We start from the raw sequence: 26421 nt of genomic DNA, 5'->3' as shown, positions 1-26421 counted from the left end.
ATCCACCCATATTTTGTTTCTGTATGATCAGCGATTCATTAAATATCTAAATTTTCCTATGGTATCAAGTTTAAAAGCAGATGTGGATCCCATAGATTTCAGTTTCCTTATTGTAAGTTTACTTCCATTATTTTACAAATCTTTAGAAAAAGCTAAGGTCATTTGGCTTCATTGAGGATACAATTGTGCAGATACAATTGTTCAGCTGCTAGGTGTTTCCCCACATTATTTCCTTTCTTCTTTTAACCCTTTCCTACTTAACTATTTTATCCTCCTTTCCCCCTGTTGATTAGTCGCTAAGTCATGTGGAATACTTGCAACCCCATGGACTGTAGCTTGCCAAGCTCCTCTGTCCATGGGATGTCTCAGGCAAGAATACTGGAGTGGGTTGACATTTCTTTCTTATCCACTCAGGGACAGAACCCACCACTCCTGCACAGACGGATTTTTCACCACTGATCCACCAGGGAATCCCCGCTTCCCGCCTAGCTTGTATGTAATTTGCAGTATTCTTCTACCTTTTTCATAGAACTTAATCATCTCGGTTCCTGAAAGTCCAAACCTGTTTCGTTATTTCACTGTAGGTTCCACTGGTTCTCCTAAAGTTATAGCATTCTGGAGAAGTTCTCTGAGAACTTGCACATATGTTTTTACTTTTCAAATAAGTAGATACTCTGATTGCTCTTAAGCAAGCCAGGCATTCCCCGATCCCCACTGCCACCCCTAGTGCAATTAAAAAAAAAAAAAAAAACTGAAGTAATTGCTTAATTTCCCTCTTTCATCTGGCAGATAGATGATTTGCCAAGTCCAGGATAGAACCGGTTTTCTATCTCAAGTAAGTATACGGTGTGTTGGGGGAAATTTTATGAACTCAAATGGGAACGCAAATGCTATACAGTTCAGCACTTGGAGCTAATCATTCACGACAGCAGAGCGATTGAAAACTTGAAAACGTCTACCAGGGGCAGACCCGATAAATTCAGTCTGCCACTCCCGGAGAGCCACTGTCACCAATACACCATTCTCCAGTTGAGGCCGCCTGCAGGACCGTAGTTAAAATCCTCGGGCCTAGCGCCACGCAGGTCTCCCCACGCTGCCCTATTGCTCCCCGCGCCTCACATGGGACCCGACAGCATCGCGGAGCTAGGCCGGCACCGGCCGGAGGAGGGCGCCGTGGTTACGGGGAACGTGGCGCGTGCCTCCTGGCGCTGGCTGAGAAGACCCGAGTATTCGCAAGAGAGACTTTTTTGGGGGCCATCCTATAGTCGGGTGCGCTCCGGGCTTTTGCCTGCTCCAGGTTATCTTGGGTGGGGAGCCCAGTGGGTGACGGAGGAGAACCTTGGCCTCGTGCGGTGCTCCGGGCTGGGCTGCGGTCCGGGAGCCGCGACGCGGTCGGTTTCGTCCGGACTCGAGCTTCCCAGCAGCGCCCTCCCCCGGGGCGGGCCCAGACTTTCAGTGCCGCGACGAGTGGGCGGCAAAAAGCCGGTGGCGGACCTGGCGAGCGGCTGCAAGGAGCGGCGAGACTCGAGCGACCGGCTAGTGCCGGGACGAAGCGGCCGCGGCGATCGGAAGAGAACGGGGCCGGGGCAGGAGGAGGAAATAGAGCCGATGAAGGGGAGCTGCCGCCGAGGAAGGAGGCGGATCCTTTCGGCGGCCGCTGCCGCTGTTCCGGGACGCGGTCCAGGGAGTCTGCCCACCCGCGAGGTGCTGGCCAGGTAGCTCCCCACCCAGAGGGCGCCCTCCCCGGCCCCTCCCAGGGTGCCCGGCACTGAAGGAGCCGGGACCGCGCTCCCCGGGGGCCAGGGCGCACCGCACCCGGAGAGCGGCGCCCTTGAGCCGCACCGCCTAGCAGGTTCGCGAGCCGACTTGTCCGCCGGCCAAGAAAAGGAAGCGCTGTCCCTTCCCGCTCAGCCGGCCTCCCCACCCCTTGTACTCTACACCCTGCAGCGGGCGAGCGGCGCGGCCACGGAGGCGCCGAGGAGGGGCGAGCCGCCGCCGGGCAGCGGCGTCCCTTCGGGGGAGAGGGCGCCGGAGAGGAGGCGGCGGCGCGGCGCGGAAGGCGCGACGCGGGATGGCAGCTGCTTAGCCAGGCGCGCGCGGAGCAGCCCTGAGCTGTGGCTGGCCAGACGGTGCGGCTGGGCGGGCGACGCCGCCGCGGCAGTCCGGCCGGGAGAGATGAGCGCGGAGGCGGGCGAGGGCATCACTTTCTCCGTGCCACCCTTCGCCGAGGGCGGCAGCTACCGGAGGGGAGGAGCGGCGACGGCGGCCGAGGGCGAGGAGAACCAGTTGCCACCGCCGCCACCGGGCAGCTTCTGGAACGTGGAAAGTGCCGCCGCTCCCGGCGCCGGGTGTCCCAGTGCCACCTCCGGGAGCAGCGCCACCCGGTGCCGGGGCAACTCTGGGGGCGGAGGCGGCCGACGGACCACGGTGGCCTATGTCATCAACGAGGCGAGCCAGGGGCAGCTGGTGGTGGCCGAGAGCGAGGCCCTGCAGTGCCTGCGGGAGGCGTGCGAGACGGTGGGCGCCGCCCTGGAGACCCTGCATTTTGGGAAACTGGACTTTGGAGAAACTGCGGTGCTGGACCGATTTTACAATGCAGGTGCGTGCGATTTAACAATGCAGGGCCCCGGCCTCCGCGGTCAGGGGCCACCGCAAAGGGAAAGCTGTTGTTTCCCACCCCACCCCCCCGCCCCCATAGGAAAAATCGATCAGTTTCTGGGCAGCAATTGAGCGTCTTACTTATTTACTTCTTGCCCCACCTTAGGGGCAGCGAGCGGCGCTGCGTGACTGCTCGGGTCGCTCGCAGCTCGGGGCAGAGAGTCTGACCGCCCGGCAGCCGGCCCGCGCTGGGAGTCCCGGGGTGCGTGGGGTCCTCTTGAAGAACTTCTGTTCGCCTGCAGTGCGAGTTATTTGTCCCAGTGAGCCCTGCCTTATTCAGTGTTTTGGTTTCTCTTCTGTTAGATTTGGCCCACATTTTCCTTCTATATATACCTGTGCCTGTTTTAGAAGATGTCCTCATTTTTTTCCGTGTACTTTTGAGAGTACAAAAATTCTGACTTCTGCCACGCAGCCAGCTGCACGCAGAGCGGATCTGTGTGAATTTGCATGTTATGTCACGATCTTCCCAGCTCCCTTTCCCTGAAGTTTAGTGGCTTGATTTCCCATCTCCTACCAATTTGAATTTTCAAGTAATTACTTTCAAAAGCAACTTTTTTAACTTAACACTAAACTTGCGTGATATCTCTGTTGGAATTTTGGTGAAAAAGAGCAGAGTCTATTTTTCATGACTCCATATACCCCTATGGGCTGGCAAGTAGATAATTTAACATTATGTAAAACGCTGATACCCAGTTTTAATAACTAAGTTAGATTGGCCATTAAAGTGTGCCCATTAAAGTGACTGCTAGAGTAATTCATGAAAAAAAATCTTTTCAGCCTATTACAGATTTCAGAAAGTGTCACTGCAATTCAAGGGACTGAAGCAATTTGCTATCTGTTAGCAAATGTTAGAGATAAAAGCATGTTATTGAAATTAACCTTTAGCACCCTGTATAACCAATGTTGAGAATATATATACATATTTATTTTTTTATAAGTGTGGGCATAAAATTTGATTTAATGGTGCTTTCAGACAATAAGTTTCTTGCATTGTGATCACATAGAAGGTTTTATATTCCAATCTTGTTTCCAGTTCTGATTCTCTTCAGTCTTTTCAGAACACCTGAAGAAGGCTTATTTCAGTCTTGGAATTCAGCCAAAACTGAATATTTTAAGAACAAGAATTTCATGTTAAGGAAGCCAGATTGAATAAACTAGGATTTTCTGGTTCTGGTGTATTTTACTGTCTTAGTCTTCATAACTGGAAATGGGTAGAATATAGTTTAGCTTGGTTGTGTGACTTGCTATAAAAATTACATAAATGTTTCTAAAAATTACAGCATTTTTATTTTTGGATTATAATTTGGAAAAAGCTTCAAAGAACTGAAAGATATATGAGGAAAACACCCAATAAAATGCTAAGCCTATTTTTATTGTTTTGATAGATTGGGTATTTTTTTATAAAATAATCTTTAAGCTAACTTGAAAGACTTTCCTAACAAGGTTCACGTAATGTTTATTCTCCAAATACTATCTCTGGGAAAGGGAGAGAGAAAGATTAGAAGGTACCAGACATTTGAAATGTATCTCATTTAATACTCCAAACAAGCCCATGAGGGAAGTACTTAGCTATCTTCTTAGATGAGAAAACCAAGGGCTCCATCACTGGCTCAAGGTCATGGGTAACAACTGGTCAATGGAGGGTCCCACTTTGGGTGCCTGACTCTAAAAGGTCTGGCTTCACCCTTGCTACCTCCATTTAGCTGGACTGATTTATTCTCAGAATTAAGAGAGGGAAACATCAAACTCGTGGTGGAGAGCTGGCAGGGACCTTGTGAGCCATTGTGTGCAATGTGGAATAGTGGGGAGGAGGGCACATTCTAGGGAGACCAGTGTTTCTGGGCCCGCTCTGTCCCATCCCACTGGTGAGCTCAACCAAGGCAGGCCCCAGTTTCACCCCTGCCTGTGACACGAACCCTCAGGTCTCTCATTCAGCAAGAAAACGTTGAAGATGTGACAGAATGAAAATGGTATCGGTTTTGTTTTTCTAAACTGAGGGAGGCCAAGGTGAACAGTAGTAGAACTCAACTTCTGATTTCTAAGAGAGCACTTGTTTGTCCTCTGTAAAGGGCCAGATGGCATAAACGTTTTAGATTTCCCTGGAGGTGCCTCTCACACCTCCTCAACTCTGCAGGTGTTACTCAAGAGGAGCCATAAAGAGGATCTAAATAAATCATCATGGCTGTATTCCAACAAAACTTGGTTAATGGATGTTGTCAGATTTATGAAATTTATATCTCATATTATTCACAAAGTGATATTCTTTTGATTTTTTCTTTTTTTTCCTCAACCATGTAAAAAATAGAAAAACCATTCCTAGCTTGCAGGCCTTGCAAAAACAGGCCTGGTAAGATTTTGGCCCCATGCTGACCTCTTCTCTACATCTACTACTGCCACGTTAAAGTTGAATCGTTATGACATAGTGGGAAGAACTTTATCCCTCTAGTTTGGTCTGAGTCTTTATCCTGACTCTGCTCTGAACCATGTAATTCTGAGTAAGGTCCTTTGTCTCCTTCAGTGGCCTAAACAATTGGATCAGGGATGGAGGGAGAGAGGGGAGATGAAAGTAAATTTCTAGGATTCTCTCATGTAATCCTATGAGTTTGCAAAGGAAGGCAGCAAGGTGGGCTAGGACAGAGCATCTGAACAAGAGTTTCACGATCTGGATTCTGGTCTTGGTTCTTCTCTGCTGCTAAGTCACTTCAGTCGTGTCCGACTCTGTGCAACCCCATAGATGGCAGCCCACTAGGCTCCCCCGTCCCTGGGATTCTCCAGGCAAGAACACTGGAGTGGGTTGCCATTTCCTTCTCCAATGCATGAAAGTGAAAAGTGAAAGTGAAGTCGCTCAGTTGTGTCTGACTCTTAGTGACCCCATGGACTGCAGCCTACTAGGCTCCTCCATCCATGGGATTTTCCAGGCAAGGGTACTGGAGTGGGGTGCCATTGCCTGGAGCAAATCATTTAAAATCTCAGAGAAGAGTTGTAATAACTGGTCTCTGAGATTCCCTCCAGCCCTAAATTCTGTACTTTAAAATTATAGCAGTATTGATTTAAAAAGGAATCACTTCAGTTCATAGAGATGAATGAACCGCGTATATATATAATGTTGCCATCTCCAGGAGCTCAGGGTTGGTGAGCAGCACAGATTCAAGTGCAGATTCCTGGTTGTGAGCATCCTTGCAGAATGCTTTGGGCTTCCAGGAAGTAGCCTCTAGAATCAAACTGGAAGAAGGGTGGGTCAGAGGTGACCCCTAACCTGAGATAGAATGGTAAACAAGGAGGATTTACAAGGGCCTCAACATTTAAAATGGAATGTTGGCGTTGAAGTAGTTTGATTACATTTTTACAAGCTTCTGCTCTTTATGTGTACGGGGGTTTTCTAAAGAGTAGATTGCAGTTACAGGTTTTCACTGATTTTTCCTATTTGATTATTGTTCAACTATAATCAAGTTTGTTCTTTGACTACCCTTGTCATTCTCTCTTTCATTTCCATCTTGAAACTAATATTCTATCCAATATTTTATGAAAATTCATCATATATACAAGACTATCACTCAGAGATGTCGGTTGACAGGCTAATAACACCCCTTCCCAGACCCCTGCATTGTAGACAGTAAATTTCTAGAAAAGCTAAGCGATCTTAGTGATACAAATGTCAGTGATATAGAAGTTAGTGATGCAGAGCTATTCCACTGAGGTAGATAGGCCCCAAATGGCAGGGAATCAAATTTTTAAAAAAAAAATGAACACTACTTTTGCAAAGTGTAGCTGGGATAGACTTTATTATTCCCCTATTTGCTTATGAGAAAACTGAACCATAAAGGAGTTATATTCATTCATTCAGCCTAAATGATTTAAGGTTGCTGCTTAGAACCAGAAGCACACTTTTTCTTAGAAACAGTATTATAGATGGTGGTTAGATTTGGGTCTAGCCTGTAAGAGCCCTCCTAACTCAATGTACTTGAAGTCTGGAGCCCCTTTGTCTATTTAAGCAGTAAAATTATGTTGCTGGCCAACCTAAAACTGAGACTTTGAGTCCATCTTGCCCTGAGTTAGAATTGGTAACATGTATTTACCTAGCTTCTGGTAGTGTCTTGGCTGGATGTAGGAGTATCACTTTGGATTGGTGGTGTTGGAAGGAGAGGCTGTGGTGAGGCAGGGGACAAAGGAAGGCTTGGGAAGTTTTGGGGAGAGGAGGGAGGTGAGGGACGGTGAGGGAGGAAGAAGGGTGTTCAGCGAAGGAGGAAGCGATGTCAGCAGGAGATCTAGGAACACTTTCACCTTCACCCCCTCCAAACCTATTTATGGTCTTTGAATTCCAGCTGATCTAAGACCCAGGGACAGTGTTCTGTTCACGGCCACCTCACTCCTTCTTAGGGGGCTCACAATTGAATGGCTGCCTGTTTCCCCCTTCCCTGCCTCCACACCGCGCCCCCCGCCCCCCACCCAAACTACCATTGTATCCCCTGGCCTTTCTCTTAGGCAGGCTTTCTGTAGATTGCAATCTCTTACTCAGCCTATCACCCAGTAGCAGCAGTGGGGAACAGGAAGGAAACATATGCAGGTCAAAATTTTAAGAATTTAGCCTTTATATTTTCATCTGTGTAGTGTTCCCGCCTTGCTTGTGATAATAGTCTCCTATTTGGTCATGTCACTGGACAGGCATCTGAACTTTCTGGGTTTGGTTTCACTTGCTTCCAGCACAGCTCCCTAGGACTTCCAATCTTATTTGATAACAAAACAAAGCAAACATAACCTTTGTATCCTGTATATCTCAGAATGAGAAGTTCCTGAGAATCTTCCAGCCCACTTCTGCATCTTCTGCTTTTAAATCCAATGAAGCTTTTATCCATACTGTCTCATATACTTGGAGAAGGTGGTGTCAGTATTTCCTAAATAGTGGTTTCCATGAACTGGTTTTTAAAAAGTTGAAGATTGACATGAATTTGTCATGATTTTATTTTTCCAAGTAAGGATATTAAAAAGAAAAAGAAAACTCAAAAACCAGCCAACTACTGCCACTATTTCTTAAAAAGACATTCTTTTTAATGTTAAATTAGGGAAACATAATCTTAAAGAATAGCTTTTTACATACAGTAAATATATGGGAAAATGCATTTTATTTTTCCTATTTCGCCATGATGGATAAAAAACTCTATCATGCCAATCAACAGAATGGTGTTTGAGAACCTCTGATCTAGACCACCTACAAGCCCCTTCCCACTTCCAGTCAGTCTTTCTTCAACCAAGGAACAAGCCTTAGAAAATTATCAAAAGAGCAAATGTTGGCAAACTCATAAAAAAAAAAAAAGGTCTAGTTTAGGAAGGGGTTAAAAAAAATTATCCCAGTGGAGCCACGCTTGTGTTTTTTGCTGGCATATCATTGCCACCCTGTGGGAGCCCAGAGCACTGTGCCTCCTCTTGCTTTCTTGGAGGCAAAATTTTCCAAAAAGGATTTTACTAGAAAATTAGAAAAAAAGCAAAGCTAAAAAGAAAACTCCAAAACACAAAGTACACTTGTTTGTAGAGCACTCATTTCTTACCCTAAATAGTCAAGTGCAGATTGTCATCATTGATCCTGCTTCCCAGGCTCCTGGCTCCTTGGCTCAACTTGGTCACCTTTGGTCTGCTTCATAGAGTCGTCAGTTGAGAGTTACAGTCGGTTCCACCTCTAGGTGAAGCCTAATTATAGGCACACAACTTGGCTTTGTCTCACCAGTGGCCTTGGCTGCTGCCAGCCTTCTGGGAGTCCTCTGCTACGAATTAGTTCCCCTCCGGTGGCTACGGGGACTGTCCCCTGCTTCCTGTTTTGGAGGCCTGGTTAGCGGCCCGTTCAGTTCCTGTTTCTGGTTTGCAGGATAAAACTGGTTCACGGCTTCTTTGTGGAGCAGTGGGAGATCGACAAGCACAAAGCCCAATGAATATGCGAGTTTCCACCAACAGGTACCAACTGGTTCTGCTTTGCAAGTAGTTGTCCCAAGTGTTCCCTTTGAGCAGCACCCCACTCTGCCTGAGGCAGGATGAGAGTTGAGACTGTAGTAAGTGAGGTGGGCGTGGACAATGTTGCAGGAACTACAGCTTTGTGGGTATCAGGAAGAAACCGGTCACCAACAGCCTTGGGAAAGGTACATCTTGAAGAAAACCGCCTCACCATCCTGTAAACTGGATATAGTTAAGTAGGGAAACTGGCTTTGTTTAAGAAAGATTCCCCTTATTTTCAGGGAGCAAAGTTCGATTTGCAAGTTTTATTAGTGGCATAAAAGAAAAATAGGAAAGCAGAGCAAAATGATAAATTATTTTAAAATCCATTGATGATTCTAATACACTGACTGCTTTCATTGTTTTTCTATATTGGCTTTTATCTCTGGCTGAAGATGCTGACTTAAGGAACCCATCAAAATATGTGTCAGATTATTAGAGAAGGAGACAGGGTATAAGGCAAAGCTGATTTTTAAAGTCTTGTCGAATTGTACCAACAAAAATTTAAAGTGAGTACCTAACATCTTAATGTGTTTTATTTTGTAATTTTTTTTCTGAAGAAAATATAAAAACTAAAAGATACAGAATCCAGGCTACCTTGTGGCAGTCTTCTTAGGAGACAGAGAAGAGAGGAGAAAAAAAATTTAAATGTTCTTAGAGTCTCCTACTAGAAATCCTAGCAGAGCCAATCTGTGTAACTTAAATGCTTCAGGAGTTGCACAGTGTAGCAGTAAACATTTCATTACATGCCAGCCTTTTCTGTTACAATAGGTAATCAACAATGGGCAAAGCAATTGCCTTTGGTATATGATTCATACAGGAAGCAAGTTATATTCTTTGGTACAGTAAGGCTCTAAAAGTAGTTCTGACCAATTACATTAGTATTTTCCAACACTTTTAGTCTCTTCTAAGACCTCTTAAGTGGAGAAGGCAATGGCACCCCACTCCAGTACTCTTGCCTGGAAAATCCCATGGACGGAGGCGCCTGGTAGGCTGCAGTCCAACAGGGTCGCTAAGAGTCGGACACGACTGAGCGACTTCACTTTCACTTTTCACTCATGCATTGGAGAAGGAAATGGCAGCGCACTCCATAAGAGACAGAAACGGAGCGGAACTACCCTAGTGAATTATTAGTGGATGTCAGGCCATTTGACTGTTGACTCCAAACCATGTAAAACTGGGTATTTGCCTGATCGTGGGTTAGTCACTAAGGCATATCCAACACTTGGGATTCCATAGATTGTAGCCTGCCAGGCTCCTCTGTCCATGGGACTCACCAGGCAAGAATACTCTGGAAATCTTCCCAACCCAGGAATCAAACCCAGGTCTCCCACATTGCAGGCAGATTCTTTACCAACTGAGCTATGAGGGAAGCCCTCTTTTTGAGGAAGCTATCACTTTATTTGGGTAGCACTGGCCTTAAATTGGGCTTCCATGGTGGCTCAGACGGTAAACTGCCTGTTAACGTGGGAGACCTGGGTTCAATCCCTGGGTGAGGAAGATTCCCTTGGGAAGGAAATGGCAACCCACTCTAGTACTCTTGCCTGGAAAATTCATTGTCCTTTCAAAATCTTAGTTACTCCTATTTCTTATTTGAAAGTCACCCCCAAAGAATTAAGGAAACCTAGGCTATGACATGTCAAGTACCTCTTGATATCACATTCAGTTCAGTTGCTCAGTCGTGTCCGACTCTTCGTGACCCCATGGACCACAGCACTCCAGGCTTCCCTGTCCATCACCAACTCCCGGAGTTTACCCAAACTCATGTCCATTGAGTTGGTGATGCCATCCAACCATCTCATCCTCTGTCGTCCCCTTCTCCTCCTGCCTTCAATCTTTCCCAGCATCAGGGTCTTTTCAAATGAGTCAGTTCTTCACATCAGGTGGCCAAAGTATTGGAGTTTCAGCTTCAGCATCAGTCCTTCCAAACAGTTTCTTGTGACAAAGATAAGTTTAGAGCTGAGGCTATCGAGGACCAGGAGCCTGATTCCTGCTGTCTTGGGGCCATGGCAGCTCTTACCTACCTCTTGAGTGTTTTCCAGGTTTATAGTTTGTTCACACCGGGGTGTAGGTGATGTCATGTGGCTACATGAGGGTGATAATATAAATGTGTGTTGTTTTATGCAATGGAGTCCTCTTTTGATTATCTTATGTGCTCCAGAAAATACATAGATGTGGCAGTGTAGTTGCTCTATATGTCACAGTTGAGAAAACTCCTCCTTGGAGAAGGGTATTTGACTTTGGCCAGAATAAATCAACTGGCTGAGTAGGGAGTCAAACTCATGTCTTCAGAGTTCCGAATAATCCAGGTGTTTTCCCCTTGCAGTGAAAAACATTTCAAAACACATATGCTGTTTAAGAGGATCAGTTCTAACATCTTGGTCCATGATAAGGAGAATTTGAAAAGTCGAGATTTCTCTCTCTCTCTTTCACATACACACACACACACACACACACAATCAGGAATGCTGAAATGATTTGCTAATAGATGCCAAACTGACTAATATGTAGTAAGACAATTCTATAGGTATAAATGCTGGAGTCATCTTTTCTACAGGATGTAAATCAATTGTATCTCTACCAAAGAATATTTCTTTGTATTGCTGTGGACGGATATTATTTGCATTACTATCAGCTTTATACAACTTAATGTTTATCCCCAAAGCATTATCAAATGGTTTTATCACTAGAAGGACAATTAATGGTTGTTTTTTTTTTTTTAAATCAGATAATTCCCAGAGCATGGCTTGACCAGAACCAAGTCAGAATAGACTGGTGTGTTGCTTACAGTGTCTGCAAACCCAGCTCTATTCATATACTGGGAAATCATTATTACTAATAGGAACTTCAGTAGTCCAGACACCTTCAAATAGGTTTCTCTTTTGCAGAAAAAAATGCTTATAATATTTTAGAGGACTAGCAAATTTGCTATAAAACTCTACATACCAAATATATTACTTTGATCTTTGTAGTTTAAGGCCAGTGAACCAACCAGTGCAGTTGCTCAGTCGTGTCCGACTCTTTGCGACCCCATGGACTGTAGCCTACCAGGCTCCTCCATTCATGGAATTTTCCAGGCAAGAGTACTGGAGTGGGTTGCCATTTCCTTCCCAAGGGGATCTTCCTGACCCAGGGATTGAACCTAGGTCTTCCGCGTTAACAGGCAGTTGCTTTACCGTCTGAGCCACCATGGAAGCCCAATTTAAGGCCAGTGCTACCCAAATGAACACCATGTGTTACTGTGTGCTGGGTGCCATACCAATTACTCTACATGCCCAATCATATTCCTTATTTAATGTTTATGAGTTAGATGGCATCAATAGATCAGTTTTACATATGGGGAAATTGAGACCCAGCAGAGGTAATCAACTTTCCCAGTGCCACTTGATGGAACCAAGTTTTGAATCTGAGGCTGTCTGATCCCAGAGTCTGTTCATTTATTTATTGAGAAATGAGAATGTATTTAACTCATGGGGCTGTAATAGTTGAATTAAAATGAATATGGTTTCTTATCTCACAGCATATATGGAAATCAGATCCAAGTAGATGAGGGACTTAACGCTGAGAGGCAAATTTCAGAGTCTGTTCATTTATAACTATGCTCTCTTGTCTCCTAGAAATAAATTTTCTGTTTGAGAACATTTAAATTACAGCCTTCTCATCATAGACATTAAAGTTGACTACTTAAAAATCTGCAAGATTTCTTTCTAAGGTCTGCACAGAATTAGGCTGAGTGTAATTTCTGCCTTTTATGATCTTTCAGTCTGCCCATTGAATTCAACAATTTAATAAGTAATTATTTAATAAGCCTATCAAATGCAAGGTGATATTCTAAGTAGTGAATAAGTGAAAAATCCAAAGAAACTCTTACGGACTTCATAATATGGGTGATTTCACTGAATGGGACACATGAGAACAATGTACATTACTGTGAAGATAAATGTGAAAATGCATTGAAGACCAAAAGCTTACACATCTGTGAACTATGCATTAGGCTCTTCATTTATTTTTATATGAAATCAGTATCATGTTCAAAATTATGTAAATAAGTACTCAATTGTATTAAAAATCTTTAGGGTCTTTTATAAATATTGACAGACTCTCACTAAATTGACCTCAGGGAAGTATTGTAATTAATTCTTTAACGAAGAAGAATTTTTATATTCTGACTCATAGAAAGAAGTAGAGTTAGTACCTGAGACTTAGAATCTTTTTTCTTATATTTTGTTTTTATAGTAGTGAAATTTGATCTGGCTCAAAATTCTTTTGTATTAGTCCTTTTAGTTTGTGAAAAAAATTGAGGCTATTTTAGGTAATTGCAACACACCAGTGGTGTAGTATCAATTTAAGATTCCTTAGGCGTATAGTCCATGATTGAATTGTGTTGCTTGTTTGTTGATAATACCTGGGGTTTATGTATGGTCCTTGGTTGACAGGAAATTTGGCACCCCACTCCAGTACTCTTGCCTGGAAAAATCCCATGGATGGAGCGGCCTGGTAGGCTGCAGCCCATGGTGTCGAGAAGAGTCTGACATGACTGAGCTACTTCACTTTCACTTTTCACTTTCCTGCATTGCAGAAGGAAATGGCAACCCACTCCAGTGTTCTTGCCTGGAGAATCCCAGGGACGGGGGAGCCTGGTAGGCTGCCGTCTATGGGGTCGCACAGAGTCGGACACGACTGAAGCGACTTGGCAGCAACAGCAGCAGCAGTCAGGTTGAATGCAGAGTTACTGAATGGCTTGTCCAGAATGAGCCTATTAAACAAACAGAATTCCATTTAGATAATGGAATTTGAATGGCAGACATGTATTAGATACAGTGATGCATGCAGGACTGTATCTGTATTACGGTATATATAAAAATGACTAAGTTTGAAATCTGGGCTACCTTTGAAGTTCCTAATCATAGTTATTAATGTATACTTTACATAACCTTTCTAATTGTTTTTGAGTCACACGCGTACAATTGATGTATGTTAGCTCTATCAAGACAATTTCTAGAAATTGATCTTGGGAAACTAGTTTTGGTTGATCCAGTGAAAATTCAGATAATTAGATCTGGACAGTAAGATTTTAGTTTTTTGAAACTAATTCTTGGTCCATTTACTGTTAACTATTTATATACAGTCAGAGTAAGAAAAGATTTCTAGGCCATGTAGAGGGGCAGAATCTGGCTTTACAACCTAATGTATCTCTTTGTGTGTGTGTGTTGTTAGTTGCAAGACAGGATTGGGATGTAAGTTGCTTGGCTTGACCTAGTGAAATTCGAGAACAGTGTTGTAGCTTGCACATGAGTTATGGTGAGAATAGTTGGCTTAACTTTTCTTGCCCAGCAACTTAGTACTGCCAATAGCCTAGGTGCTTAAAGTACATTTGGCAGTTGGTAAATCTGAAATAAAGTTGGAAAGGAAATGCTAGGCTTGACTCTAAACAGAATCCTAGATTCCTCTTTCCTTTATAAATGCAATAGTGTAGAACATTTATTTAATCATTAAATATGACACGTGAGTGCGTTACCAAGGACTGATCCTGCTGTGTTTACTAGAATGTTGACCTGCATATCTGCATTTGTTTTGTTTCCAAAGTCTAAAATTAAGGCTTGTCAGCATTATGAAATCTTTTGCACAGTCAGCTATGCTTTTGACTTAACATTTAATTTCCAGGAGTATTTTGTTAGTGTTGACTGGTCCTTCGAGCATATATTCAAATGAGTGGCACACTTGGTCATAAGTGTTAATTTTGATTGATTTATGTCACATCAAAGTTGTTCTTGCTTAGTTGCTAAGTTGTGTCTGATTCTTTTTGAACCCATGGACTGGGTAGCCTGCCAAGCTCTTCTGTCCATGGGATTTTCCAGGCAAGTAGATTTTTTTCAGGCAAATGGAGTGGGTTTTCGCTTTCTTTTCCAAGAGATCTTCCCGAGCCAGAGATCGAACCCAAGTCTCCAGCATTGGCAGGCAGGTTTTTTTTTTTACCACTGAGCCAGCAGGGAAGCCCTCACATCAAGGTATAAGTGACAAAATCTGTATTTATCACAAACATATTTACAAAGTTAACTTTTTAAGGTTCTTTTGAAGCAATGAGTTAGATGCAAATATGTGCCAATTAAGAAGGTAAATTGCAGGAGCATTTACAAGCTGCTAACATGTAAATATTCATCAGTATTCATGAATAATAGGGTTAAGGAATGGCTTGCTTGGATTTATGGAATGTTTAAAAATTCAGACAAAATTCTGTTTTTGATTCTTTGTTTAAGGGAACAGAAGTCAGACAAATGGCAGACAAGAATTGTAGGTGACTGAGCTTAAGTAACCTCTATGGAGTTTTATGGTTACATTTATAACTATCATTCGGTGCCCCTTTAGGAAATCTTGGAGAAGGTAAAATTTGATAACATGAGAGCGACACTTTTCTACATCAGCCAAATCGCTTAAACACTTGGAACCAAAGTTAAGATATTGCTCTATCTCTTTGGTTTTCTTCCAGCGTTAACACATACTTTCACTGTTTGGTGAAAGTTAGGTAACAACAGTGCTACTTCACAATTTTCAAGCTTCACTGAGTTCAGGACTCTGCATCTGGTCGGATTTTATTAAAAAAGCAGATTTCATCTTGTTAAATATATATGAACATTCTTCATGATGGATAATCTCTTGATTATCCAAGACTGGTAGCTTCTCCTGATTACTTATTTCCCTCCTACCCCACCCCATCCCACCCCTCTTGGTCATCAAAGAGCTAAGCTCTCTCTGTTAATACTTCCCACTAGCTATCAATTTTACACATGATAGGATGGATTGAGAGGTTAGCATTTCCATTCATTGAAAAGATTTATTTTTTGGCTGTGCTGGGTCATCATTGCTGCTGGGGCTTCATTATCGTGTGGGCTTTTCTCTAGCTGTGGTGCACGGGCTTCTCACTGGGGGAGCTTCTCTTACTGTGGAGCGCAGGCTCTAGGGTGCTCGGGCTTTGGTAGTTGTAACTCCCGGGCTCTAGAGCACAGGCTCAGTAGTTGTGGTGCACGGGCCCAGTTTCCCTGTGGCATGTGGGATCTTCCCCGATGAGGGATCGAACCCATGTCCCCTGCATTGTCAGGCACATTCCTTACCGTTGAGCCACCAGGGAAGCCCTCCATTCATTTTCAATCTTGGAATTAGAATCATCAGAAACAAGTAAGTTGTTCACACAAAACAAGAACAGTTGTGCCGCTGTGTTGTGACGCCATTTGGGAATTTTGAACAAAGTTATACTATGATTTTATATGTTGGCATGCCTTAATTTTCCCGGACCCACCATTATTTAATAGGTTTGTGCTTCCCTCTGAAAATATCATTAGACATGTTGGAATAAGTTTGCAGAGACAGATGTATGAAGCAGTCTTGATTTTTCTGTTTTTAAATTGCACTTTCCTGGGGCTGATTCTCCTTGGTGTATTTGTCAGGGGAGCTAGAGTGTGTTCCCTAAACAGATTCCATGCCAGAGGATAAGCCAACTTAATTTGAGAAGATTTTCTAAGAGCATTAACAGAGGGGAAAAAAAAAAAAAACAACAAACTATGACTGGAGAATCCAAGGTCCTGATCTGCTTTCAGTTTTCAGTTACCTGGTCTCAATTCTGAAAGCTCCGTTTAAGACTTTGACTGACTTATAAGCTTCTGATGACAATATATTTAGTCTATGAGAATTTCCTTCTCAAGTCTTGTAATTGTCCCCTTTAGCCATAGAAGAAAGTATTGCCCAACATTTGAATTATAATGTGTACGTAATATGTGGTCGCCAGGAAAATTCCTTCCTGAGCCCAACATATTGTATAGTTATTTATGAGCTGGAGCTTAGCATGCTTTTTCATTTAAGCTAAGAGTAATCGTGGAACTATTTAACTTTTTGTTTTTTAGCCCCTCTTTAAGACTTGTGTAATTTTTTTATTACATGTTTATGTTAGTCTGTTACCTCTTAAAATAATCTCCTAAAAGCTATTAAGTACATTTTAACTCATTTACTTGATTCTTTGGCAGATATAAAAGAAAAAGCTGTTGCTTCATAAGTCTTGCATCATATGTGAAATGACTAAGAAGGAACAACCAAAAAAGTCAAGTCCAATGTAGAAGGATAATGAGAAATCCGTTGTTAGAAAGGTCTGACATAGAAGCAGCAGTTTCAGGTACTTCAAAGGATCATTAAAATATAATTCCATGTCTCCTTTCCTTGTCTGTCTTGTTTATCCTGTATCTCTAGCACTTTATACAGTGCTTGGCACTTAAAAGGCACTGGATATCTATGGATGGATTGAATGAATGAATATTGCATTTCCCCCTCTTGGTGTTTAGTTATTGATTTTGATATCTGTCTTTTTTACTCAAATGTGAATTAAGTTCCTTGGGGGCAAAGATCACATTTTATGGATCTTGACATGCCCCAGGTCTTCTATTTCTTTGCTTGACCTGTAGATCTGAGCTTGATCATGAAGTGGTCACACTTACTGATGCTTATCGAATAGAATTCAATGAAATCAACCCTTCTGTTGAGGGGCTCACAGTCTGGTGCAGGCGACCAGCCTATTAAGATAGAATAGGTTATGCTGATTGCTGATGGCTATTCTAGAAGTTTATATTAAGTGCTTGGAGAGCACAAATGACAGAGGATTCTTCTGGTGAAGGGAGTGTGGAGGAGGTTCGCTAAGGCTTTGGGCAAGAGGTGATATTTAAATTGGATTTTGAAGGATAACAGTGAAAGCACTTCTTATGTACCAGGCATTTTAAATTATGAGGACAAGTGAGTCTCCCTATAAGAAAGAGGCAGAATGAAAAAAGGGGCCTATGGTAGGACACAGACAACACCAGCATTTAAAAATGGATAGAGGAAGGCATCAACCAGTGAGAAAGAGAAGTGGTCAAGAGGTAAGACAGGAATAGGGGAAAGTTCAGAGAGAGGAAGTGAGAGGGAAAGAGGGAGCTAGCTGAAAACAACAACAGAGAGGTCGGAAGTCAGGAAATTTGAATTTTTCAGAGAAATGAATGGACATGGAGATGAGAAAGCCCCTGATAACTTTTGCCAGAGCGATTCCAGGGGAGTAGGTGGCAGTGGTTTTCCCGAATAGCCTCTTGAGTGATTGCTGCTGAACTGCAGAAGTCATATAACAGAAAGTAGTCCTTAAAATGAACCTAGCTATGGAACAGAAAAAGACTCGCAGATGTAGAGGACAACTTGTTGTTGCTGAAGTGTTGGGGAAGGCATGGACCGGGTCACAGATGTAGAGGACAGACCTGTGATTGCCGAGGTGTTGGGGAAGGCATGGACCGGGAGTTTGGGGCTGGCAGATGCAAACTATCGCATAGAATGGACAAACAGCCAGGTCCTACTGTATAGCACAGGGAGCTGTAGTCTATATGCTGAGATAAACCGCAATGGAAAAGACTATAAAAAAGAATGCATATATCTGCATAACTGAATCATGTTGCTGTGCAGCAGAGATTAACACAGCATTGTAAATCAGCTATACTTCAATTTTAAAAAGATAAATGAAAATAATTTATAATAAATGAAGATAAATGAAAAAAAAACCCCAAATAAACCAATGTGTTGGTGAGAGAAAAAGAAGGAGAAGCCAGGTGCTAGAAGGAGCACACCCTACTCCCGGGCTGAGGCACCTTGCCTGGTCCTGCCAGTTGTTTTTATGCCTTAGAGACACAATGAGGTCAGTAAGCCTTTGTGGGCTCAAGTGTTATTTAACATCGTTTCTGTGGGAACGTGGAATACAAATTCCTAAGCATTTTCTTCCAGAAAGAACTTCGGAGCATGACCCCTTGCAAGTGTACTTGTTTTCTTGGCTAATTGCAATTAGGGCTGAAAATAGAGTTGCTTTTCTTTGTGAAATTCTGTAACTTGGATAAATTCGAATTCACAGTGGTATGGGCTTTAAGTTGAGGGTTCTTTACTGGTGGAACTCAATTTACAGAAGTGTAGAACTTATTCAGGAGGTGAAGTGTTTACTAAGACAATGGAGAGCTCAGGCTAGGGAAGGTTTTCATTCTTCTGTCTCCGGTGGCAGATTTCAAAGATTTTTGAAGCCCAGAGAATAAGAAGAGAGATCAAAAAACACTTTTGTTATTTCCTCAGCCACTTGAAACACTTCATTGCATATGACTGGCCACTTATAAGTAAAAATGATTCTTTCTTTAAATGAGATCTTTTTTACTTAATGCTATTTCACTTTGTAAATGTGTACGTGTCTCTGTGTGTGTGTGTGTGTGTGTGTGTGTGTGTGTGTGTGTGTGTGTGAATGAGCATGAGCTAGTCACTTCTGACTCTTTGTGAACCCCTTGGATGGTAGCTCGCCACGCTTCTCTGTCTGTGGAATTTTGAAGGCAAGAAGACTGAAGTGGGTAGACATTTCCTACTCTAGAGATCTTCCCTGCACAGGGATCAGACCTGCATCTGCTGTGTTGGTAGGTGGATTCTTTAGCACTGTGCTAGCCGGGAAGCCCTGTAAACCTATCAGTTCAGTTCAGTTCAGTTCATTCGCTCAGTCGTGTCCGACTCTTCGCAACCCCATGGACCTCAGCACGCCAGGCCTCCCTGTCTATCATCAACTCCCGGAGCCCACCCAACTCATGTCCATTGAGTCAGTGATGCCATCCAACCATCTCATCCTCTCTCATCCCCTTCTCCTCCTGCCCTCAATCTTTCCCAACATCAGGGTCTTTTCAATTGAGTCAACTCTTCGCATCAGGTGCTCAAAGTATTAGAGTTTCAGCTTCAACATCAGTCCTTCCAATGAACACCCGGGACTGATCTGCTTTCAGATGGACTGGGTGGATCTCCTTGCAGTCCAAGGGACTCTCAAGAGTCTTCTCCAACACCACAGTTCAAAAGCATCAGTTCTTCTATGCTCAGCTTTCTTTACAGTCCAACTCTTACATCCATACATGACTACTGGAAAAACCATAGCCTTGACTAGACAGACCTTTGTTGGCAAAGTAATGTCTCTGCTTTTTAATATGCTGTCTAGGTTGGTTATAACTTTCTTTCTAAGGTGTAAGCGTCTTTTAATTTCATGGCTGCAGTCACCATCTGCAGTGATTTTGGAGCCCCCAAAAATAAAGTCAGCCACTGTTTCCCCATCTATTTGCCATGAAGTGATGGGACCAGATGCCATGATCTTCGTTTTCTGAATGTTGAGCTTTAAGCCAACTTTTTCACTCTCCTCTTTCACTTTCATCAAAAGGCTCTTTAGTTCTTCTTCACTTTCTGCCATAAGGATGGTGTCATCTACATATCTGAGGTTATTGATATTTTTCCCAGCAATCTTGATTCCAGCTTGTGCTTCATCCAGCCAGCATTTCTCATGATGTACTCTGCATATAAGTTAAATAAGCAGGGTGACAATATACAGCCTTGACGTACTCCTTTCCCAATTTGGAACCAGTCTGTTATTCCATGTCCGGTTCTAACTGTTGCTTCCTGACTGCATACAGATTTCTCACAGAGGCAGGTCAGGTGGTCTGGTATTCCCATCTCTTTCACAATTTATTGTGATCCACACAGTCAAAGGCTTTGGCATAGTCAATAAAGCAGAAATAGATTTTTTCTGGAATTCTCTTGCTTTTTTGATGATCCAGCGGATGTTGGCAATTTGATCTCTGGTTCCTCTGCCTTTCCTAAAAACAGATTGGACATTTGGAAGTTCACTGTTCACGTATTGCTAAAGCCTGGCTTGGAGAATTTTGAGCATTACTTGACTGGCGTGTGAGATGACTGCAATTGTGTGGTAGTTTGAGCATGCTTTGGCATTGCCTTTCTTTGGGATTGGAATGAAAACTGACCTTTTGCAGTCCTGTATCCACTGCTGAGTTTTCCAAATTTGCTGGCATATTGAGTGCAGTACTTTCACAGCATCATCTTTTAGGATTTGAAATAGCTTGACTGCAATTCCATCACCTCCACTAGGTTTGTTTGTGGTGATGCTTCCTAAGGCCCACTTCACATTCCAGGATGTCTGGCTCTAGGTGAGTGAACACACCATCATGATTATCTGGTCATGTAGATCTTTCTGTACAGTTCTTTTGTGTATTCTTGCCACCTCTTCTTAATATCTTCTGCTTCTGTTAGGTCTATACCATTTCTGTCCTTTATTGAGCCCATCTTTGCATGAAATGTTCCCTAGGTATCTCTGATTTTCTTGAAGAGATCTCTAAGTCTTTCCCGTTCTATTGTTTTCCTCTATTTCTTTGCACTGATCACTGAGGAAGCCTTCCTTATCTCTTCTTGCTATTCTTTGGAACTCTGCATTCAAATGGGTGTATCTTTCCTTTTCTCCTTTGCTTTTCACTTCTCTTCTTTTCATAGCTATTTGTAAGGCCTCCTCAGACAGCCACTTTGCTTTTTTGCACTTCTTTTTCTTGGGGATGGTCTTGATCCCTGTCTCCTGTACAGTGTCACGAACATCCGTCCATAGTTTATCAGGCACTCTAACAGATCTAGGCCCTTAAATCTATTTCTCACTTCCACTGTATAATCATAAGGGATTTGATTTAGGTCATACCTGAATGGTCAAGTGGTTTTTCCCACTTTCTTCAATTAAAGTCTAAAGTTGGCAAAAAGGAGTTCATGATCTGAGCCACAGTCAGCTCCTTGTCTTGTTTTTGCTGACTGTATAGAGCTTCTCCATCTTTGGCTGCAAAGAATATAATCAGTCTGATTTCGGTATTGGCCATCTGGTGATGTAACCTATGCTTTGGCCAAAAAGTTCATTCATATTTTTCCATGAGACTCTAACCCTAACCCTATGATCCTGTGGAAAAACCTGAAGAAACTTTTTGGCCAACCCATTACAATGAAAACACATTAAAAAAAAAAAAAAGGAAAGCAACTCTGATTGCTTTTTAGGCTTTCTTTGCCTTAGGTTCCCAGCCTCTCCTGAGTGGAGGGCTGCTCTGACTGGAGGGCTGATATAATCCCTGGATTACTTTGAGTATACTCTTGCTAAGAAACAGGCTGCTTCACTTGTATTCTCTGCCTGGTTCATTCCAAAAGAAACTTTATCCCTCTCAAAAAAAAAATCTTTGTCCCAATAGTTACTATTGTTTTACTGGCTGATTATCTTGGAATCAGCTCCCTTCAGCCTTATCTTTTATGCGTCCTGTGAGGGAGACACCGTGTCTGATGTTGACCCTTGTTTCTGATGATATTCCCTTCATCTTTTGTGTCACACTCACTGGAGTAGCAGAGAGAAGAGACATACTTATTTAGAAACATTTCATGTTCCTGTGGATGACTTTACTTCTTTCTCCTTTCCCTTCCCCTCCTCCTCCTCGCCTCGCCTTCTCCTTCTTTTCTCCCTCCCTCCTTCTTTCTTACAATAGGAAACCTTGACAGAGCCCAATCTTTTAAAAAACTTGCCTTGAAAATCAATTCTCAGGGTGAAACTTGAATTTTCCAAAAGAACACTTTCAAAGAGAACATATTTTTTAAAATATTGGGTTGTCAAGATAGTATAGAATCTGCTTTGATAATAATCATGGTAATTACAGTAATAAAAAGATCAGAGTAGAAAGGTTTAGTTGTCCAGGTTTCTGGCAACAATATAGGGGATTAGCTGGGTTTCATTCTTTTTGTCCATGTGAAGTGAACAAACTGCCCTTTTTTTGGTGTCAGATGTCTGTCTCCCTACTATGTCTTTTTAGCCCAGAACCCCAGAGCTGTGGGTTAACCATCTGTGTACTCCACACCTTACTGTTGTCCCACAGATACCTTCAAACTCATTTCCCTACAGAAGTCGGTTCCCTCCTCTAGTTCCTAACATCTGATTAAATGGCACCCAATTATCAAAACCAGAAACCTGATCCAGATTCTTTTAAAATAATCACAAATTGTATACAGGTCAAGAATACCAGTCTTATATTTTCCCCCAATAATGTATTACTTTATTTCCTTGGTTTGATGTTTAGTTTAATTATTATGTTAATTCTTGACACATTTTTATAGTCAAAACTGTTATCATTTGTGAATTCCATGGTTGCTTTTAAGTGAAAATTCTTGCTTTATCCATAGATCTGAGAGTTATTCATTTGTATTTTCTTCTAGAAAGTTTAATAGATTTTCTTTTTACACTTGACTCCTGCCTCCATTATTGAATTAATTTTGTTGTAATGATATAGGAAAAGTAACATGTGTGTATTCCAATGTACTGCAGTTGACAAAAGGAAACAACCTGTGAGCTGAGTGAAGTTTATAAACACAACATTTCTTTGTGCATGCTCAGTTGTGTCTGACTGTTTATGAACCCACGGACTGTAACCTGTCAGGCTCCTCTGTCCATGGGATTGTCCAGGCAAGAATACTGGAGTGGGTTGCCATTTCCTACTCTAGGGATCTTCCCAACCCAGAGATCGAACCCACATCTGCTGTGTCTCCTGCATTGGCAGGTGGATTCTTTACCATTGTACCACCTAGAATGCATATATTTATATGCACACACATATAAAAATGGGTGGAAGATGGGGGAATCTCAGGAGGAACTTTGACCTTTATTATTTTTGAGGCTGAGCAGAAAGTCAGGGAAGTTCTTATTTTTCCCAATAACCACAGAGATAACCTTAAGCTGAGGATGCTTCTACATTGCCTCTCAATGGTAACTCCTGTCCTGCTCTAGCATTCCACCCTCGCCTGCAGTTGTCTTTTCCCTTCAAAGAGCAGGATGCTGATAACCATGGCCAAGTTCAGGCTGTCCACGCCAGGCATGATGCCAGATCAATAGCCTCCTGCAATGGCATCCCACTCCAGTACTCTTGCCTGGAGAATTCCATGGATGGAGGAACCTGGAGGGCTGCAGTCCATGGGGTCACTGAGGGTCAGACACGACTTCACTTTCACTTTTCACTTTCATGAATTGGAGAAGGAAATGACAACCCACTCCAGTGTTCTTGCCTGGAGAATCCCAGGGACGGGGGAGCCTGGTGGGCTGCCGTCTATGGGGTCGCACAGAGTTGGACACGACGGAAGTGACTTAGCAGCGGCAGCAGCACCCTGTGCTCTTGGCCAACTGCAGGGACTCCAGGCTCATGCTGTGGTTCTCCCCACTTGTCACCACAGCTATGGGTACCTTTGTCCAGGCCAATTCGTAACTCTGGACCTCAAATTCAGGGAGTCAGTCTTTACTCACTTGACTTTCTAGATCCTCTTCCTTATTCTTATACTCATGAAACTTCAGGGGTCGTTGGGCACATACCCAGCTGTAGTCACTGGCATTGTTAGACCTCCAGGCCTGGGACTGTGCATATTCTCTTATAAATTTGATTTGGATGGGGACGGGCATCTAATGATGACTCCTGACTTTGGTAAGATACTGCTTAAAAAGTTCTCCACTGCCTGGGCATTCGGGGCTGGGGGAGTGACACAACCCTGGAAGCAGATGTGTGCCCAAAGTGGTGCACACGGTGCCCAAAGGGACAGATTTGCAGGGAGCCAAGTGGTGACCCTGCAGAGTTCACACATTTCAGCCCCTGAGATGTGGTGGGAAGAACAAATGCTTTAGGGTTAGGAGGCTTGCTTTGAGTTTCAGTTCTGCCTCACATATCCTGTCTGCAATGAGAAAGCCTATATTTGCTTTTGCTTGAGGATTAACTGAGAAACATGAAAGGAGTGACACATCAAAGGGCTTTGATTTATTATTTTGAGAGATGTGTGTTTCATTTTTTTGTGTGATGCATAGCAATCCATACAAAATGCAGTAGCTTCTAATAACAATGTTATTTTCCCACACAAGGAAAGGCATTGACTAGGTTCTGCTGGGTGGTTCTTCTGTTTCATATGTAGTTGGTTGGTTCTGCAGTCATCTGGAGGCAGAACTGGGCAGGGTTTTCCAGAAAGGCTCATTTCCATCCCTGGAAGTTAGTGTGGGCTTTCTTCGTCGGCCTCAGTTCTCCTCTGGTGGCCTTTCCACATGGCCAGCTTGGACTTCTCACATGGTGTTTGCATTCTGAGAGGGACTGTTTCTCAGAAGAAGGAAGTGGAAGCGGTTAGTTCTTGTATGTTTTAGGCTCAAAATTCTCAGGACTTTTGCTATATTTTGTTGGTCAGAGCAGTCATAGTACCAACACAGGAGGGGACTTGCTCAATGAGGAAGTGGGCATGTGCAGGCCACGGGGTAAGGAATTGATGGTGGCCATCCTTGGAAACATCTACCACAGTCTGACTGCCCTGGCATACTTCTGCCACCATGGGGTGTGCACATGTGCAGGCAGCTGATCAGGAGCTCTCTGTCTACTTCACTGCCATATAGGAGTGATGTCATGGAGAGAACCAAGGCTGAGCCTCGAGGAGTCATTGAATTTTGAGAAAGAAGCAATTAGAACTCAAAATGGAAGGTACTTGAATGGATTCAGCAAGAATATGCTTTTTTTCCCTATAGATTTTTTTTCTCCCTCTACAGCTAAGGATGGTAGAAAATTTGCTGTCAAAGTACTGTCCTGAGACTTTTTGCTGTCCACCAGAAGAATGTTTGCCTGAAAGCTGACCTCTTTCCCCACATAGTTGGGTCTGTTGGGATTAGATGGTTGAATAGAGACTAGATAGCTAAAGATTTGCCCTGGCTGCTGCTTGAAGTGAACAAGGTAATGAACAATTTTGTGAAAATCCTGTTTATACATCTAAGACCTCTGATCTTTTTTTATTAATTATTCATTCATTGGCCACACTGTGAGGCTTGTGGGATCTTAGTTCCCTAACCAGGGATCAGACCCATGACCTCAGCAGTGAAAGCCTGGAGTCCTAACCAGTGGACCACCAAGAAACTCCCAAGACTCCAGATCTTAATTGATTCATTATGCAGAAAGTAGAGATTGATGCTTTTTAAAAATCTGTGCAAATTAGCACACTAGACTCACCACCCCATCTCAGCTTTGAGAATGGGCAGTATTTGTTGTTTTCTGCCTCTAGCTGTGCAGAAAGAAAGGCAAGGAAGGATTAGGGCCACAGAGAAGACCAGGTGGTAGCAATGGCCTGGCTGCTAACCAAGAGACCTCAGGAGACTGGGAATAGGAAAGGGGAGGGAGAGACCTTCCTTGAGGGTCGAGTGCAGGTATAGGCATGTGGTTCATGAACTGGTTTAATCTGCAGGCAACTTGCCTATCCCAAGAGAGGTTTGCAGCCAGCATCAAAGTTTCCAGAGAGATAGGTAGAGTACAGGAGGTACTTTCTCTTGAATAATTCCCCTTGTTGCTTTTCACCTGTTTAATTCTACTCGGCCTTAGGAACTCAACCAGAAGTTGACTTTTCTGTTTGTACTTTTCCTAATCTAAGCCCTCCTCTTGCCTTACACACTCTCTGCCTCATTTCTGGATGGCTGACCCAGTCAGGAGCATGAGCCAACCTTTCTTTCTAATCTTTTCCCACAGAACACCTGAGAGTCATGTGCAAACATTCGACAGACGGTTCTTGGCTGTGTATCCTATCAAATGCACTGTTTATATTTGGGAAAAGCATTGGTTCTTCCACTCAGCAGACAAAATGTGTCCAGGCATTAATGAGACAAAGTCAGGAGCTCGGTGGTTCTGTGTGTTCTTTCCTGTACCAACTTCCTTCTCCACTTGCTACCTGCCTCTTTTGTTGCAACTCTCCTCTGGTGGGGCCAACAGTGGAGATTTTTCTTTCTTATTTTTTTCCCTTAATCCAAGCATACCATATTCTCTGCTTAAATTAGAAACCAAAAAAAGTATTTGCCTGCCTTCCTTTAAGGTCATGGCTTTTAAATTTAAAGAAGTTGAAGAGTTAATTTTTAAATTATTT

General features: G+C 43.1%; 1 protein-coding gene across 2 annotated transcripts in view; it reads left to right on the top strand.

The window, feature by feature from the left end:
- The first annotated feature begins 1944 nt into the window (after positions 1-1944).
- The window catches only part of MAP3K5 (mitogen-activated protein kinase kinase kinase 5), a 228642-nt gene continuing 204165 nt past the window's right edge, over positions 1945-26421 (top strand). Inside the window, exon 1 of one of the 2 annotated variants that reach the window (XM_019967491.2) lies at positions 1945-2599. In XM_019967491.2, coding sequence (XP_019823050.2) covers positions 2176-2599 — 424 coding nt within the window. In that variant the 5' untranslated portion in view covers positions 1945-2175. The remainder of the gene's footprint in view (positions 2600-26421) is intronic. The other variant, XM_070796245.1, reaches the window with a different exon arrangement.

This window comes from Bos indicus, chromosome 9 (genome assembly GCF_029378745.1).
Source record: "Bos indicus isolate NIAB-ARS_2022 breed Sahiwal x Tharparkar chromosome 9, NIAB-ARS_B.indTharparkar_mat_pri_1.0, whole genome shotgun sequence".
Taxonomy (NCBI): domain Eukaryota; kingdom Metazoa; phylum Chordata; class Mammalia; order Artiodactyla; family Bovidae; genus Bos; species Bos indicus.
Note: the sequence above shows the minus strand (reverse complement) of the source record. Positions and strands in the feature narration are given on the sequence as shown.